Consider the following 18,139-nt stretch of genomic DNA (forward strand, 5'->3'; position numbering starts at 1 on the left):
AAATATCTTGTTTAATTATTAATGATTGGATTCTACTACTTTACTCAGTACTTGACACTACCATTTTCTAAGCCAGCTCCTACCCAGGAAGCAGTGATATTTGACCACTAGACCTCCATTGTTTCCGGCCAAGGATGTGTTCGAAAAGGGATCTCCAGCTGGGCTAACCTCTAGTTTAAAAAAGCCCGAACGCTGATGCTCACGACACCGCTGAGATGTGAACCAGACGTGAATATTAACTAGCAGAATCCAAAATGTGAGAGTGTACCCATCAATCTGACAGCCAGACTAAACTCTAGAAGCATCAGGAAAGTCTGTCTGCTTTCTTCCATCCATTAATACAGAGACTTATGTTGCTCGATGATGAATGAAAACAGAGAACCCTACAAACTGAGATGCTGTCAATTAGGAGCCTTGTTAGAATCTGAGGGAGCATCAGATGATGGGGCCCCCTTCTAAGCCCCACAATGACCACCCCTCTAGTTACTTGGGAGGACTCTTTAAAGTTTATAAGCTGCTCATTAAGCATGTAGAAACATCAACTGTGGCCACACTTCATGCTATGAACTCAATAGATTTTTCTCACATTTTACCTGGGGCGAGATAAAACGGATCTATAGCATTGTACGGGAATAAGGCTTGATTCTCGGAGGAAAGGGGCTTATGTGTGGTGTGGCGATGAAATGAGTCTTCTTAATATTAAGTATAATGAAAGCACGTCGCAAACCTCAGAGTACCATATCAATGTAATAATAACAGGAATAATGGCAACAGTAATAATATGAACAGCAGAGGCTTGCTCTTCCTCATAAACCAATAGACAATAAATCCCCACTCTACAAATGACAGCATTGGAATCAGGTATTATCTTAAGGGAGAAAAAAAAAAAAAAACTGCTGTCCTTAACCAGCCAGATAGAATGTGGATTTGCAGATTTAAGAGCAGAAAACTAGTTCTCAAATTATAGTGATCAAGTCAAAGAAAGAAAATCTCCATAGCAGCAAAGTACATGGAGTAGTACTGAGCCTATTATAAGAAAGAACGGAGTTCAAATTTGGCCTCAAACACTGGTTAACTGTGTGTCTCTGAACAAGTCATTTAACCTTGGTTTATCTCAATTCTCTCATTTCATAGTTTGTTTTTTTTTTTTTTTGTGAGAACCAAATAAGATAATATTTGTAAAATACCTAGCATAGTTACTGGAACATAGTAGGGACTTTGTGGTATTCAATCATTTTAATTGTGTCCAATGCTTTGTGATCCATTTGAGATTTAAAAAAAATAATAACATTTTATTTTTCCCCAATTATATATAAAAATATTTTTTGGTATCCATTTTAAAAATTTGACTTCCAAATTCTATCACTTCTTCCTCCCTCCAATAAGTAAGCTGAGATAGCATATATATATATATATATATATATATATATATATATGTATATATATATATGTATTATATATACACATATATATAATCATGTAAAACATTTCCATATTAGTTATTTTATGTTAGAAAACTCAAACAAAGAAAGTGAAAAACAGTATGCTTCAGTTTATATTCAGACAACATTAATTTTTCCTCTAGGCGCAAATAGGATTTTTCCTCATGTCTCCTTGGGATTGCCTTGGATCATTGTATTGCTGAGAAGAACAAAACCATTCACATATCCTCAACCTTGTCACATAATAATGCTGTTACTGTGTACAATGTTCTTCTGGCTCTGTTCACTTCACTCAGCATGTAAGCTTTTCCAGGTTTTTCTGACATTGTATTGCTTGTCATTTCTGACAACACAATAATATTCCATTACATTCTTATACCACAACTTGTTCAACCATTCCCTAATTGATGGGCAAACCTTTGATTTCCAATTCTTAGCCACTACAAAATGAGCCAGTATAAATATTTGGGTACAAATAGATTCTTTTCCATTTTTTTTTTCATTTGAGCATTTTCATGGCAAAGATACTGCCATGTTTTTCTATTTCCTTCTAAAGCTTATTTTACAGATGAGGAAAGTGAGGCAAACAAAGATAAATAATTTGCCCAGGGTCACACAGAATGTGTCCAAAGTCAGATTTAAACTAAGGTTCCTGACTCCAGCCCCAGTGCTCTATCCATTGTGTCATCTAACTGTGTAAACAGGCATATCAGAAATGCTTATTTCTATTCATTGTACCATATGCTGATGGAATTATATCAGAGGTCCTTTCATTGAATCTACAGAAGGTAAACCTGCATTCAATTCTTTCATCTAGTTATAGAAAACTCATTTTTATCCAACTCTGAGAGAGTTGCCAAATACTAAAGACAACATATTATCAGTATATCAATTTGTATCTTTACTGCTTTGAATTAAGCTATATATTATCATTATTCATTATCATTATCACAAAAGTTAAAATGATGTAGTAGATAAATAGCTCTGAGATCAGAAATAAATGAGTCTATGACCTGCCTCTCACACCTAGAAATACAGAAACCTGAGGAATCAATTCAAAGTTTTGTGCCCCCCGGCCAATTTCTAAGCCATGATCAATAAGCATTTATTAAGCACTTAGTGTTTGCTTGCAAGCCTGTGTTGCCAAATCCTAAGGATAGAAAGCAAAGCAATTTAAATTTAATTAAATTAAAAATTAAATTTAAACTTCCTTCCTAGGAATGGAAACAAGGAGTAAATGATTGTTTACATACAAAGTAAATTGCATGTATCTACCGATAGTTAATGAAAAGAATATTTCTGCATCTAAGGGGACCAGAAAAGTGCTCTTGCAAAAGATTATGTTTGAGCTGTCTTGAAGGAAACCAAGAATTTTAAGAGTAGAATTAAAGATGGTGAACATTCCAGATCTGGGGGACAGAGACAGAAATGGGGAAAGTTGAAGGTGGGGATCATATACAGAGAAAAACCAGTTGATCAATAAGAGAACTTATTGGGCATCAGAGGGCATCAGAGAAGACATAAAAGGGACTATTAAATGGGCAGTCTCCTCAATCAAAACCTTAGCTTAAAAAATGTCAAATTCCCCCATTTCATTCAGGGCCATCTTCAGTCACCCTGATTTGTATCTGGCCACCAGACCCATATGGCTCTGGAGGACAAAGTGAGGCTGGTGACTTTGAACAACCTTCTTGCACTCAAATTTAACTCATTTGCATGTCATGATATCACCTTCCTGATGTCATGATCATCTTCAAGAACAAAAGACAAAGAACAATAACAAAAGTCAGTAAATTATGATGAGCTCAGTGTAAGAGATGGTTGAGAGAAAAAGAGAAGAGGATCCAGGACAAAGACTTGGAGGACACCCATGGGATTATGTGGATGAATTTGCAATTAAGAAGACTTAAGAAGGAACTGTTAGGAAACCCCAATCAGAAAGAATATTCACGAGGAGAGGATGATCAATTATGATAAATGCTCAGAGAGTTCAAGAAGAATGAAGCTTGGGAAAGGGCATTGGATTCAGCAATTAAGAGATAGTTGGTTGTTATGAATGAAACTTCAATTGAATAATGAGGTTGGGAGAAAAATCGCAGTTGAGTCTCTGAAAGATAGATGATGGAAGTTAACAGGGAAAGTAATATTAAATGTGTTTTTTTTTTTTTTTTTTTAGGAAACATGAGTGTGACAAGAGAAACCCGAGAGGCATGAGTGTGCTTGTAGACAACAAGGAAAGAGGCAATTGAGAGGGAGAGATTGGGGATTAAAGAAGGGGGATAATAGAAGAGGGTAATTTGTGGGAGAAGGTGGGAGCTAAGAAGGGCCACTTACTCATCAGAAACTGGTGTGAAGTTGGAGATGGTAGAGAATGATGTCTAAGAGAAAAGAGATGAGGATATGCACTTAATAGAGGGATTTTTCAGCTTTATTCCTATGATCTATTCTCCATTAATCTGATGATTGGGATATCTCTAAGGTCTCTTTTAGCTCAAGCACCTATGAACATTTAGCAATATTAATATACGATAACCCTGTATTGCTTCAAGAATTTTACTTTCCAAATTTAATGAGGTAGTCTGGGGAATACAGCCTATCCAGTGAATAGTAAACTCTAATTTACAAACAAGTCAAGAATACAGGAAGTCAGAATTTCAGTAGTTCATCATGCAAAAGGTTGTAAAATTATAGTTTGTGCAGGGACTTAAATTTTGCATAAAAATTATAGTTATACTCAAACTCCGAAATGGGTATTTTATCTTCCATTTCTTGCCTAATATTTTTAAAGTCATCAAATGAAGTTTTAGGTGATATTGGGAATGCATAAAATAAAGCTGAATGTTTTCAGTTAGCCATACTTTAAAGTTGTGAAAAGTAATCCAGGCTCTGGAACGATTTTCATTCTGGTTTGGACTTGCTCCCCAAGACAAATTGTAATGTGTTATTTGCTCCTAAATGAACTTGGTGAGTGGGAACGGCGCCAACTCATCCGTCCAAATTATGTGCTTATTTATGGTCACCAAGTTGTATGCAAAGTCTCGGGGAATGAGCCATTTCTTTTGAGTCTGTACTATTTTAACACCATAAATAAAAACCATAGGAATATCAAGAGGCTTGAGATCTGAGATTGCAGAAGCAATGAAGTATTGGGTACATGCTAAACTGATACCTGGCTGCCATTTCCATGTATGACAACTTTAGGAAAGAACAAAAAATTCATAATTGCTGAATGAATAGAAAAGGAATTTGTCTTGAAATGATTGGATTCAACCCTGAAGAAGATGAATAAAAATATACCTTTCTTTCTTTCTTCTAGAGGTAGAAGCTTCCAGGTGATAGGTATCACATTTGCTGTCACACTTACTTGATGTATTCATTAGTTTTGCTAAACTGATTTTTCCCCTTTTTTATGCTTTATTATAAAAGACAATTTACTGGATAGTGGGAAAGGGTTATGCTCAATAATGATGTTAATTTAAAGCAAAAGATTTCCATGTTTGTAATGCTTAAAACTATAGCAAAAAGTAAATAGTAAAGATATCTGGGAATCTAGAGTTAGTCTATGAAAGAAAGCATTGCATTTGAAGTCAGACAAACTGGAATCCTGTCTCTGGTACTTTCCAGCTTTGTGACCCGACACAAGTCATTGCATCTAAATTTCCTTTAATGTGAAATGAGAAGGTTGGTCTGGTAAGGCCTTTCTATTTCCAAAGCCTATCAAACTGTACTGAAGTTTTGGCTCTATTATGATGAGCCTGTAACTTTTGACATCATTAATTTCTTGGCTTTTCAGTTTCTTCTCTTTAAGATGAGATGAGATGATCTCTGTACATGCCTTCCAGTCAAATAATTTTACAACTGAATTTTACTGGTTTGGTAGAGAAAAAAGAGGAATAGAAGTCTATTGAAATGTTTAGAGTCAGCATCAAGCTTTTAATTTTTGCCTTGGTTTCCTAGCTTAATCAAAGATTCAAGAATATATTCTTTGTGATGAATTATGTAACAATGTGACATCCCTCAGAGATTCTGGTGCTTCTTCCAAAAGCCCAAAGAGCCAGCCATTCACGAGGGATCTTTTCACTGGCAGGATTATTCTTGACAATAGCACTGAAATGCATAGACATTTCTGTCTACTGAGGATACTGGACTCCTGGTCCTCAAACTCTTGGGAGACTCTGAGGCTCAAACACTTAGAAAAGTGTAGGTCTAGACCTGTAAAGACCCAAAAGGATATTCAGCTATACAGTATCCCAAATTCAAAATTGTAAAGCTATGAATGAAATTATTCCCAAACATTATCCCTTATCTTGGATTCAATCCAGAATAAATGAAAAAAAAAAACTCTCTTCTCAAATTTTCTCCTGGGAGATAATGGCATATACACAAAAAAGAAAATATAACATTGTTGGGGGGGGGGTGGAAAGAAGGATATATAGTACTGGAGTCAGGAAGAGCCAAGTTCAAATCCAATCTCAAATATTCCTTATCTTTGTGCCTCTGGGGAAGTCCCTTAATTTCAGTTTGGCTCATATCCTGGTCTGCAAAATTAGGATATTAATATAACTTCCCTCCCAGGGTTATTGTGAGAAGCAAATAAGGTAATACTTGGAGTATTTTTTCAAAAGTTAAAGCTTTCATTAAATGCCAGCTATTATATGATTTGCTTTGAATTTATTTTGGATTTACTTATCTGAATATATGCTTTCTTTATTCCCCCCAAAAATGTAAGCTCCTAGAGGGCAAGAGTTGTTTATTTTTTTTTACTGTGCATCCTCACCACCCAGTACATATAGTAGTGATTAAATTATACTGACTCATGTTAAAGGATTTAAGGACATATAAGTAGTAAATGGGGTTAACAGTCAGCTCAGAACCTAACTAGACATTTCCTTCTTCCTAAGGGCCTATATTCATTTGGATGAGATAGGACATACACATGAAGAAAACTAACTAAACAAAGAATAATGTATACAGTGACACTCCTGCTCCTAAATAGGCAAGAAAATTGGAGAAAGATTTTTAAAAACATGGAAAATAAAATAATGGTGCCAAAAAAACAAACAAAAACCAAAACCCAAACTCCCTGCCTAGTGATTGAATGTTTTAAATGTTAATTCTGAAACTACCAGTCGAATCACACAAAAATCATTAAGTAGTTTTTGTTGTTGTTGATAGTGGTGCAATGAAAGGTCTTTTAATTTCTTTTCTAACCCAGAGTTCAATGATGTGCAGATAATTCCCAGATTTAAATATCCAGCCCCAGCCTCTCTGAGCTCCAACTCCAAATCACCAAGTATCTTTTGGAACTGGATGCCCCATAAGCATCTCCCTCACCATGTCCAAAACAGAACTCCTGACATGCTGACATTTTCCCTCCCTTCTGCTATTTCTGTCAAGAGAACTCATCCATCTCCCCAGTCACCCAGGTCTGTTCCCTCATTGTCTTTCCTGTTAAGTCACTTAACCCCAATTGCCTCAGGGGGGCGGAAATGTGTGTGTGTGTATGTGTGTGTGTGTGTGTGTGTGTGAGAGAGAGAGAGAGAGAGAGAGAGAGAGAGAGAGAGAGAGTTTAAGTGACTTGCCCAGGGTCACACAGCTAGGAAGTATTAAGTATCTGAGGTCAGATTTGAACTCAGTTCCTCTCGACTTCAGGGCTGATGCTCTATCCACTGCACCACCTAGCTGGCCCCCTCATTGTCTCTTGAACCATATATCAAATCCATTACCGAATATTGTCATTTCTACTGTTGTCACATCTCTCACATATGTTCCTTTCTTTTTCTACCAACAAAACTTGCACCCCAATTAAACTCATGTCATTCATTGTCTATATTATTGCAATAGTCTTTAAACTCGTCTTCTGGTCCCCCTTCCAATTCACCCTCCACTAGTTTGCAAGAGTATAACCAAACAATCTAACCTTAATTGTCCTACTGCTCAGTGAACATCAGTGGCTTTGTGTCACTTCTAGGATCAAATAGAAATTTTTCGATTTGACCTTTAAATATCTTTATTTTCTGGTTCCTTTTTTCCCTTTTACAAGCATCTCACACTTTATTCCCATCTACATAGAGAACCAGACTGTTCTCCTTGTTGGTTCTCTCACAGAACACTCCATTTCCTGACAATATACTTGGACCAGTTGTGCCCCAAACTTAGACACAGACGGGGGACTGTAGTCCAAAAGGAAAATCAAGAATAATGTGTTCTTAGGTTGCCAATGCATGACCCTTTGCCCTGGTAGAACTGGCACATTCCATCATCCTTTATTTGCCCTTTGCTTGACCTTTTGTAGAAGATGCTGAAGTCTCAGTGCATATTTATTGATGATAAGTGATAAGGAAAATTGGCCCTTTATTAGAACATGACAGTAAATAGGTGATAATCCCAGATTTTAACTCAAGAGATCAGGAATTTGCTACTAACTACCTGTATATCTTTAATCAAATTGCTTCATATTCTGAGACTCAGTTTCCTTATCTGTAAAAGGAAGAATGCAATCCTTACACTACCTACTTCTCAAGGTTATTGTGCTAAACTTGTGTTTTAAATTTTAAAAAATGCTACAAAAATGTGAAGTGTCCGTGCACAAATTAGTCTTGGCTGTGACAATAAAGATAGTTTTATTTCTAAAGCATTTAAACAAGTACAATCCAGGCTATCAAGAGCCTCAGAATCTTATTTTTCCATGGTTTTCTCATTCTCACATGAATGCAATGAAAAGAATAAATCAACAATTAACAAACATTTATGAAAGATTAACTGTGGATAGGCCCTGCCCTAAATGCTGGGCACACTCAGAGATTTACTCCAAAAAGAGCAGTGGGTTTAAGAGACAGAAAAACTTGAGTCAGATTTCGCTATGTGATCTTGGGCAAAACTTCAGCTTCTCTGCATGTCAGTTTCACTTTCTATAAAGGGTGTGTGTGTGTGTGTGTGTGTGTGTGTGTGTGAGAGAGAGAGAGAGAGAGAGAAAGAGACAGAGACAGGGAGGTAGAGAGAGAGAAGGAAGAAGAGAGACGAGAAAGAGAGAGACGCACAGAAAGACAAAGTCCAAGACAGAGAGAGGCAGAAATAAAGAGAGACAGAGACAGAATAAGAGACACACACACAAAGAAAGACAAAGACAGATAGACAGAGACATAGACTGAATCAGAGAGACAGAAAGACAGATGAGAGTGACACAGAGGGACAGAGAGATAGAGAGGGACAAAGAAATAGTGGCAGAGACAGAAGTCTAGAAAGACAGAAAGACAGTGAGACACACAGACACACACTGACACAGAGACAGACACACACAGAGAGCTAAAAAGACAGAGGGAGACACACACACAAAGAGAGAGAAAAAAACAGACAGAAGCCAAGACAGAGACAGACACGGAGACAGAGAATCAGAAGAGCTAGCCAGATGCATAGATGGGATGAAGAGAATTTGGAGCTACTTGGCCTCTTCCATTTCTAAATCCATGATGCTATGACTTCAAATTAAATCCTATCTTTTTTGCTTACTACTGTTACCTTAGGCAAGGTACTTAATGTCTCTGGATCTCAGTTTACCCTGCTGTAAATAGGGGAAAGTGGACCAAATGACCCGTCATCCCTTCCAGCCCAAAATATATGCTCTCTGCTGCTGTGCTTCCTTCTTTGCCTCTTAGTTTCCCTCCCTGCCCCTCACTTAAAGTGAGTGACCGACCTTTCCTTGTACTTTTGCTTGTAGTGAAGGACCCCTGCTCCGGTGGACACAGAAGATGCTCCCATATCTGTCGAAATGAGCACGGCACTGCCAGGTGTGCCTGCCACCCAGGGTACCATCTGTCTACAGACAAAATGTCATGCAAAGGTAAGGAAGTGGGGCTAATGGCTTAATTGTGCAGTTTTCTTGAGATTTCATTGGGATTCAGTTTGAAGAACAGGTGGGAGGAAGTGTTTGTGGGTCCAGAAATGATCTGGGAAGTGGGGTTACATTTGTCTTTGATCATTTGGAAAAGTATTTCATGCAATGTTTTGAAATTCTGAAAAATAACAATGACAAAAACTACTTAATGATTTTTGTATGATTCAAATGGTAGTTTTAGAATTAACATTTCAAAAGGCTCAATAACTAGACAAGGAGATTGTGTTTTTTTTTTAATTCATAAGCTACAGAAAGAAAAGATGACCCTTGATGCTGTGGAGGGTTCCTAGAATTTAGAAATCATTGTAACAAAGGAGAATTTTTTAAAAAGCTCTCCTTGGAATAATAAGCTAAATGTTTCCATCTTTCTAAAAGAGCAAAACAGAAACACTTTCAATTCCAAGATTAATGTGATAAATCCATTATTTTCTGGCCAGAAGTGCTGAAGGCAGTAATTTGTGTGGGGCGATTTTTTCTTCTGGTAACTCTCAAGAATTTTTTTTTTTGCCATTGTAATATTTTCACGACAAAAGGAAAAACTCTATGACTTAATATGATCTCAACTATGTACTAGCTTTAAAGACAAATACTTATTTTAAACAATTAAAAGGACAATAGACATGCAAATTCATGTTTAATTTGGTTGCTTTTTATTGAAGAATTATGACTAAGCTAAAAACCTAAAAAAAAAAAATCTTCCAAATTGAGTACTTATGACTCCAGACATAGCTTCCATTAATATGTTGTGTGTTTCCTGTAGGGCAACTTAAAATATCTTTTGCTGGAAGTGAGGTGGAGTGGTGATGGGGGGAGAAGTACACCTGTGATTTCATCCTTAAGGGAGCTCCTGGGCTGAAAATTCCCTTTGTTCACATAAATCATCAGCTCGATTGTAATTTATAGTCTTAGAGAGGCTGCAATAATTTATAGTCTTAGGCAACTGGGACATATAGAGGTTAAACAATTTCTCCACATCCACACAGTATGTTTTAGCAGCAGGATTTGAAGGAAGGTCTAACTACTGTACATCCACTAAATCTTGTTCTTATTTTAAATATTAGAAATAGATTATGGAAAAGCTATGCCCCAGCTTTCTACACCTGAAGACAATGCCAGATTCCATTCTCTTCCATAAAACAATTATAAAATTTCTACTATATATAAAGCTAGGAAGCACCATGGAGTAATGATCCTGACGATGAGAGCAGCAAATATTTATATTGCATTGTAATGCTTGAAAAATACTTTAAAAATATTATTTCATATGACCCTTAGAGGTACTTGCTATTATTATCCCCACTTTATAGATGAGAAAATTGAGGCACTTTCCAATAATGAGATGATTGATGCCTGTTCCAATGATCTTGTGATGAAAAGACACCTGAAGAAAGGACTATGGGAATTGAATATGGATCACAACATAACATCCTCACTCTTTTGGTTATTGTTTGCTTGCATTTTGTTTTCCTACTTAATTACTTTCTTTTTTTTTAATCTGTTTTCTCTTGTGTAGCAAGAGAAGTGCACAAATATGTTTATACATATTAGATTTAACATATTTTACATGTTCAATATATATTGAATTGCTTGCCTTCTAAGGAAGGGGATAAGGGGAAGGAGGACAAAATCTATAACACAAGACTACACAAGGGTCAGTATTGTCATATTATATGTGCATATGTTTTGAAAATAAAAAGCTTAAAAAAAGAAAGAAAACTGAGGCAAAATAAATTTAAGTGAATGGCTAGGGTCACACAGGAAAGAATTTTCTATGATTGAATACAAACTTGAGTCTTCCTTACTCAAGGTCCACCCACTCAAGTACTCTCTTCATCATGCCATTTAATTATCTCTAATGGACAGAGTAAGGTTGGAGTAAGGAAGATGTAGCTTCAAACCCGGTCTTTGATAGTAGGGGCCATATAAATACAAGCTATTCATCCTTATTTTCATCATCATCATCACATCATCATCCTCATTGTTATTATTATTAGTGTTAGTTCAGGACCAATAATAATAACAATAAGGATGAGGATGATGATCTTAGTTGAAGAGTTCTGAACTACAATATGGCTAAAGCTCATTTGGTAGCCGCTCTACGTCCAGCACTTGATATCATAAATCTTGAGTAGAGGGCCACTAGGAAATCTAAGCAGGGAGGTCATATAAGACAGGACCGTGTTAGTGATTTTTTTTAAACATGGGAATTTGGAAGACTGTATAGAGGATATTCACTTTTTGTAGTTGTCTTGTAGGTATTGATTACAAGGAAACTGACCACATTGCCTCTTTGGTGACACAAGGCTTATAGTTTGCATGGCATGTTTCATAGCAAACATGAGCGAGAGGAAAGAGCACTCCTTCAATTGGAGTTAACTGTCCAAACATCCCAAAGACTCTGGGTACTGGGGGAAAAACATTTTAATTTACTGCTAATATTATGGTTTGCCCCATGTTGATGATAATAAGGCACAAAGCCAAAGGATATTTGTTTATTTTTGCAGACATTGATGAGTGTGCAGAAGGCAGTGCTCATTGTACCCACAACTGCATGAACTCCATGGGATCTTTTACCTGTACCTGTAACCCTGGCTTTGAACTTGGTGCAGATGGAAGGCAGTGCTACCGTAAGTGAGGATCTCAGAACATCTCCAGAGTGGACTATGTACTCCAAAGGGTGCTGGTATTGTGAGATATTTTCTCAAAAAACAAAATTGTGATTAAATCCTAAGCTTTAGGCAATTTGTCCAAAAAGTGCCTCCTTAGAATTTTATACTAGAAAGGAACCTTAAGGGTGACCTAGATCCCTTCTTTCATTTTAGTATGAACTGAAATCCTCCCTCTACAAATAAATCTTGGAGTTCATCACCATTAGTAGTCCCCTTAAGGAAGCAAATTGCAACCCACCATTGTTTGTCCATCTTTCCTGACCTTTATCCATGACCTCCCATAATTTCATCTCATTGTGCTAGAAGTCTTCCTTGCTTCTTCTTGACATTTTAAGGTCACTAATAGAGCCCACAGTATCTCCAATGGTTTACCTTCCTCCTTGCAGTATGAATAACCCATTCTTTTGATCATATGTTTCCTTCCTGGGATTCTTTCCTCTGCTACCACTTTGTACTTCCTTCATTTTCCTTCTTGTGATTCTTTCCTCAGCTACTACTTTGTAATTCTTTCATTTTATTTTGCAATCAGTGATCATTCATCCAGCACTATGACTGTTATTATTGCTATTAATCATAATAATAGTTCACTCTTTAAAAAGTATTTTACAGCTCAAAATGTACTTTTCAGCACAACAATGCTGGGTAAAAAATAAGCTCCTCGAGGATGGAACTGTTTTATTTTTAATATATGTCACGTACCTACTACAGTGCTTGAACATCTATTAAGGACTTAATAAATGCTTGCTATTTGATTAATGTAGGCAATGCAAGGATGATGATACCCATTTTCTAGATGAGAAAACTGATATCTGAATAAGTGTTGGAGGAATTACATGAACCCAAGTGTTCTTGACTCAGAGTCCTTTGCTGTTTTCTATCTACACTATCCTCAGTGCTGATCTATCATTAATCAATTTCTCATGGGAGCTCAAGAAAGGAGAACTGTCAGTAATGGAGGAACCATTTTTATAAGGCAATGATTGGCAAAGACTATCTATTAATACCTCAAGATCATATTGGATCAGGAATGAGAAGGAGTTGGATCAGGAAATCCATCTGTTTTATTTTTTTTTCCAGGAAAAAAAATCTATCTATCTTTCTATCTTCTTCACCACTGATGTAGATGCCCACCAAAGTTTTCTTCTTTACCCCTTTATGGGTAATCTCATCCACTTGCACTCTTGCTTATATGTTGACTAAACTTATTTCTCCAACTTTCTATTTACCTTGAACTCCAGACCCAACTGCCTCCTTTATCTTTGTTCACATGGATGATCCATTGGCAACTTGAAACTAACATATATGAAACCATCTTCATTAAGTTATGTGACTCTGGAAAAACTCAAAAACTCTCTCATCTTCAGTTTCTTTATTAGGAAAATGAAGATAATAACTCTTGAGTTACCTATTTTACCCTGTTGTGATAAAAAGACTTTGTAGGACTTATTGTACGATTTTTTTCTTCTCTCCTGGGATTTCATTGGTGAAGGAAGCTGTTAGTTTCTTTTACAGTTGGGAGATTGGGGGAATCTATCTTGGGTCACATGGTCAGTTTATGTGAAAGGTAGTGTTGGAAGATGGATCTTCCTTGTTCCAAGGTCCCCTTTCTAAACATGACAGTATGCTGCTTCTCAAAACTCTATGTCATAATCGTGATACCTGATCAAACTGTAAGGTCCTTAGGGCAGGGAGTATCTTATATTTCTGTGTCTCTCATGCCTCCTTTTATTAGTGTTAGGAAGCCTACCATCCAAGTTTTGGACCAATGACTCTATAGGCAGCCAGAGTTCTTTGTCATTTACAGGGCTCAAATGAGTAAAAAGGAGAACTTGGGACAGATGCCTTTTCCCGCTGCACTTTAATAATTCATTACCCCCATTAAACTGCTGTAAATTTTCTTTAGCTTGATGGGAGCTTAGAACATGTAAATGGATCCATATGTCAAATTTAGAAGGAGAAGAGACTTTAAGAAGCCATTTAGACCAATCCCTTCACAAGGAAGCTAAGCCTCCGAGAGAGCAATTAATAGACTAAAGTCATGTGAATATTAGGCATTAATCCAGATCCCCCAACTCCAAATCTTATGTTCCTGCCATACACAGAGTAAATTGTGTGTTCGGGTTTTCTTTCTTTTGCTCTGTATTGGTATTCAGACTTAACTTACCTTCTCCTCTGCTTTCCATTTGAAAAAAAGTTAATTTTTAACTTAAAAAATAAATAAAACAGAGTTTTGATTGATTTGGAACTTAAAATAACTAGTGTTTTATTCTGTTGACTATAGGGATAGGGACTGGATCCCATCACTCTAAGGAACTTAGCACCTTGTTATGATGGTCTTGGAGAGTTGTTGGCTGACGCTAGGAAGTCAACTAATATATCCAGTCACACAGTTTGTTTCTGAGCACCTTCTTGACTTCAAGGCCAATTTGCTATTCCCTATATCATCATTCAGTTATTTGCTATCATATAGATGGTATGTATCCAAAGTCGGCTCTTAATCCAAGCCCTATGAGTCTAGATCCTCTACAATTTATATGGAATCTGAAAGGTTCTACAGGTCTACAACAGCCTCTTTGGGCATTCACCTATTGCAATGTCCTGGATTTGGCCCCCGTGGTCTTGTCAGTGATGTCTAAGTCCCTTTCTACCTCCTGATCCTCCAAACACCAGAAAGTAACACGCATGAGCCACCTTTTCATCTCACTCCATACCATGCCAAGTCTCCTTTAAGGCAAGATTCCTTAGCTCCTTCAAGAGGTCATCATCTCATGGAGATTTCAGATCCTTTCCTACCTAATTGTTGATGGTTCTAGTTTACAAACACTTGGAGTGTAATAATTAATCAGAAGTTTCTAATTAGAATTTCCTCAAATTATGAAGAAGTAGACCGAGCATGTCCTTCATTAGGATGCTCACAGACAAATGTATACAAAATATTTTGCAAAATTAAGCATTGTGTCTGACTGTGACCCCATCTGAGATTTTCTTGGCAGAGATACTGGAGTGGTTTGCCATTTCCTTCTCCAACTCATTTTATAGATGTTACCTCCAGTCTCTCTTTATTCCAATCCATTCTCCACACAGCTGCCAATGGGATTTCCTTTAATCATATGCCTGGCCTCATCACTTCCCTACTCGATAAATTCCCAAGATTTTCTCTCTCTAAGATCAAATACAAACTCCTCTGGTTTTTAAAGCTTTTCACAGCCAGCTACAAGTTAACTGCTCACCTTTATTATACATTTCCCCTCTTCCCACATTCTGTGCTGAATTTCCCATCTTGCTTTTCTTCACTTAAGATATACCATCTTCTCTCTTTCTTTTCGACATGAATGGGATGTGCCTCCTCCTTACCTCTAGTTTTTATAATTCTTCTCTCTCTTTAAAAGTCAGCTCATTTTACCTTCTTGATGAAACTTTTACTTGATCCCTAATCAAGTTGCTAATTGCCTTCTTATTCCCCAACTCCAACCCACTCCACACTATATAATGTGCACATAGGCCACATAGGGAATTTCAGAGGGAGAATTCATTTTAACCCAAATCAGGCATCTAGCATCATTATGTACCTACTATGTGCCATGCATTCCACTAAATGCTTGGAATACAAAGAAAGGGAAAAGATACCCTCTACTCTCAAGGAGTACACAGCCCGATGCAAATAAGATGTATGCAGAATAAGTGGAAATAATCAATAGGTACTGGGCACTAGAAAATAGGGAGCCACTGGAGCTGATTGAAAAGAGGGATGACATGTTGACATGGTTAGACTTGTGCTTGGGGAAGATAACTTGACAGCGGAGTGAGAATTGACCAGCATGGGAAGAGGCTTGAGGCAGGAGACTCGGAAGCAGGTTACTGCAGTAACCCACAAGTGAGATGATGAGGGTCTCCCCCAGGGTGGTGGCAGGCCCAGAAGGAGAGAAGAGGGAATATAGAGATGTTATGGAAGTAGAAATGGTAAGATTTGGGAATATATAGAGGAGAGAAGGGGTGTGTGTGTGTGTGTGTGTGTGTGTGTGTGTGGTGTTTCAGATAGAAAGTGCAAACAAAAGAGAAAAGAGAAAGAGAAAAGGTGAGAAAAGAGACACAGAGAGAGAGAGAAAGAGAGAGAGAGAGAGAGAGAGAGAGAGAGAGAGAGAGAGAGAGAGAGAGAGAGAGAGAGAGAGATAAAAGAGAGGAGAGTGAAAGAGCAAGGAGAGACAGACAAAAAGAGACAGAGACAATGAGACAAAGAGACAGAAAGGAAGAGACAGAAGCACAGAAAGGGGAGGAAGGGAGAGAGAGAGAGAGAAAGAGAAAAGGGAGAGAGAGAAAGAGAAAAGGGACAGAGTGAAAGAGCAAGGAGAGACAGAGATAGGGACAATGAGACAGAGAGACAGAAAGAAGAGACAGATAGAGGCACAGAGAGAGAGACAGAGACAGAGATAGAGCGAGACAGAGAGGGACAGAGAAAGAGAGACACAAAGAGACAGAGCTAGAGACAGAGAAAAAGGGAGACAGACACACATGCAAACAAGAGCGAGAGAGAAGCAGATGACACTTAGATTGCAAATGTGAGTGACTAGGATGATGATATCCTTGATGATGATAAGGGAAATTAGCAGAAGAAAGATTGAGGGAAAGAGGAAGAGGTCTGTGTTTTGGTCATATTGAGCTAGATTCCATGTCTCCATTCCAAAAATATCATACTTCCCACTATCCACCCTTTCCCTGTAGAATGTAAACTTGAGGGGAAAAACAGTTTTATTTTTATATGTATACCTTCAGAGACTAGCACAATACCTTCGTAGGCACCTAACAATTGCCTGCTGATTTATCATATGAAGAAGGACAAACCAAATTGAAATCACCATTTAACGTTTTGAAACATTGAGTAAATAACCACTTGTAAATATCTTCTGTTTATCTTATTTGCATGCTGGGGTGTGTGTGTGTGTATGTGTGTGTGTGTGTGTGTGTGCGCACCCCAAGTCAGAGCTCCACATTCTTATTCCTCCTTGAATAATGTTAAAATTCTGCATCCCCCAAATCACAGCTTTGGGAGAAATCTCTGGAGCCATCTACAGCAACACCTAGCGGAATAAATCTCCCTTCTACAATAGAACTCTAGCTGCTTTATTAAGGGGTGATTTGTCAGTGTAGCTTTGAGCCCTGGCAATATGGACCTGACTCAAAACTAGCCCAGTTTTGCTATGTGATGACATTAGTCTCTTACAGAGTAGGCCTAGATAAATTAGATAGGAGAGGAGAATTAAGAGCTAATTAGGATTCCACTTCTTCTGAAGTTCATCTTTCTCTGAATGCCCCCGGGGAATCCTCTCAGGCATTGGGAGAATGTGAGCTGATTTTTCTTACTTATTAATGTTTGGTTTTTTTTTTTTTTTTTCATATAGCCAGAGGCTTAGGGGATGGGTGCATTTCACAAATATGAGAAATAAAGTCTCTTGCAGTCTGACTGGTACACTCTCAGAGAGTAAAGCATGACCTATTATTATGAAGAAGGAGGCAGTTATTGCTAATGAGTTACTAGGTGCAGGATTTCTATGGAATTTACTTGGGAAAGCACTTTCCCCTAGAGTTGAATGCATTTTATGGGTAATGTATTTTTATAATTCTTTTTCTTATGTGAATAATTGACTTAGTCTTCTCTATAGTCCCTCCCCCAGACCTGGATGTTTTCAGAAAGTGATACATAATTTGTTCTCAGTGAAACATTAATATTTTATGTTGTTATGGATCCCGTGCAATAAGTGAATATTTTTTTCCAGTTCATGGAGGTATTTAACAATGAATGATCCTTCATTCATAAAAAAAGAACACCGGATGATGACTTTTTTTCCTTATTCTGCACACAAACACGCTGTTTTATTTCTTTCCTCAGAGAACAATTTCTTCTATTTACATAATTTTTCTCAGAGGACCTTGAAATACCTTCCCACTGAATCCTCTCTACTGCCATGGTTTACAGAAGGGAAAATCCAATCACAGTAAGATTAAGTCAAGTGACATAGCCCCAGGTTACACACCAATCAATAGTGTTAAGGTCCCATCCAACCTATATTTCTTTATTCCTCTCTCTTCTTTCCACTAGATGACAATTTTTTTTTTATTTAATAGCCTTTTATTTACAG

The 18,139-nt window shown here is 37.3% G+C and overlaps 1 protein-coding gene across 1 annotated transcript in view; it reads left to right on the top strand.

The window, feature by feature from the left end:
* The window catches only part of LOC100928969 (multiple epidermal growth factor-like domains protein 6), a 402,703-nt gene that overhangs the window by 274,233 nt on the left and 110,331 nt on the right, over window positions 1-18,139 (top strand). The window contains exons 7-8 of the mRNA XM_031961116.1: window positions 9,160-9,282; window positions 11,841-11,963. Coding sequence (XP_031816976.1) covers window positions 9,160-9,282; window positions 11,841-11,963 — 246 coding nt within the window. The remainder of the gene's footprint in view (window positions 1-9,159; window positions 9,283-11,840; window positions 11,964-18,139) is intronic.

Source organism: Sarcophilus harrisii, chromosome 3 (genome assembly GCF_902635505.1).
Source record: "Sarcophilus harrisii chromosome 3, mSarHar1.11, whole genome shotgun sequence".
NCBI classification, from domain to species: domain Eukaryota; kingdom Metazoa; phylum Chordata; class Mammalia; order Dasyuromorphia; family Dasyuridae; genus Sarcophilus; species Sarcophilus harrisii.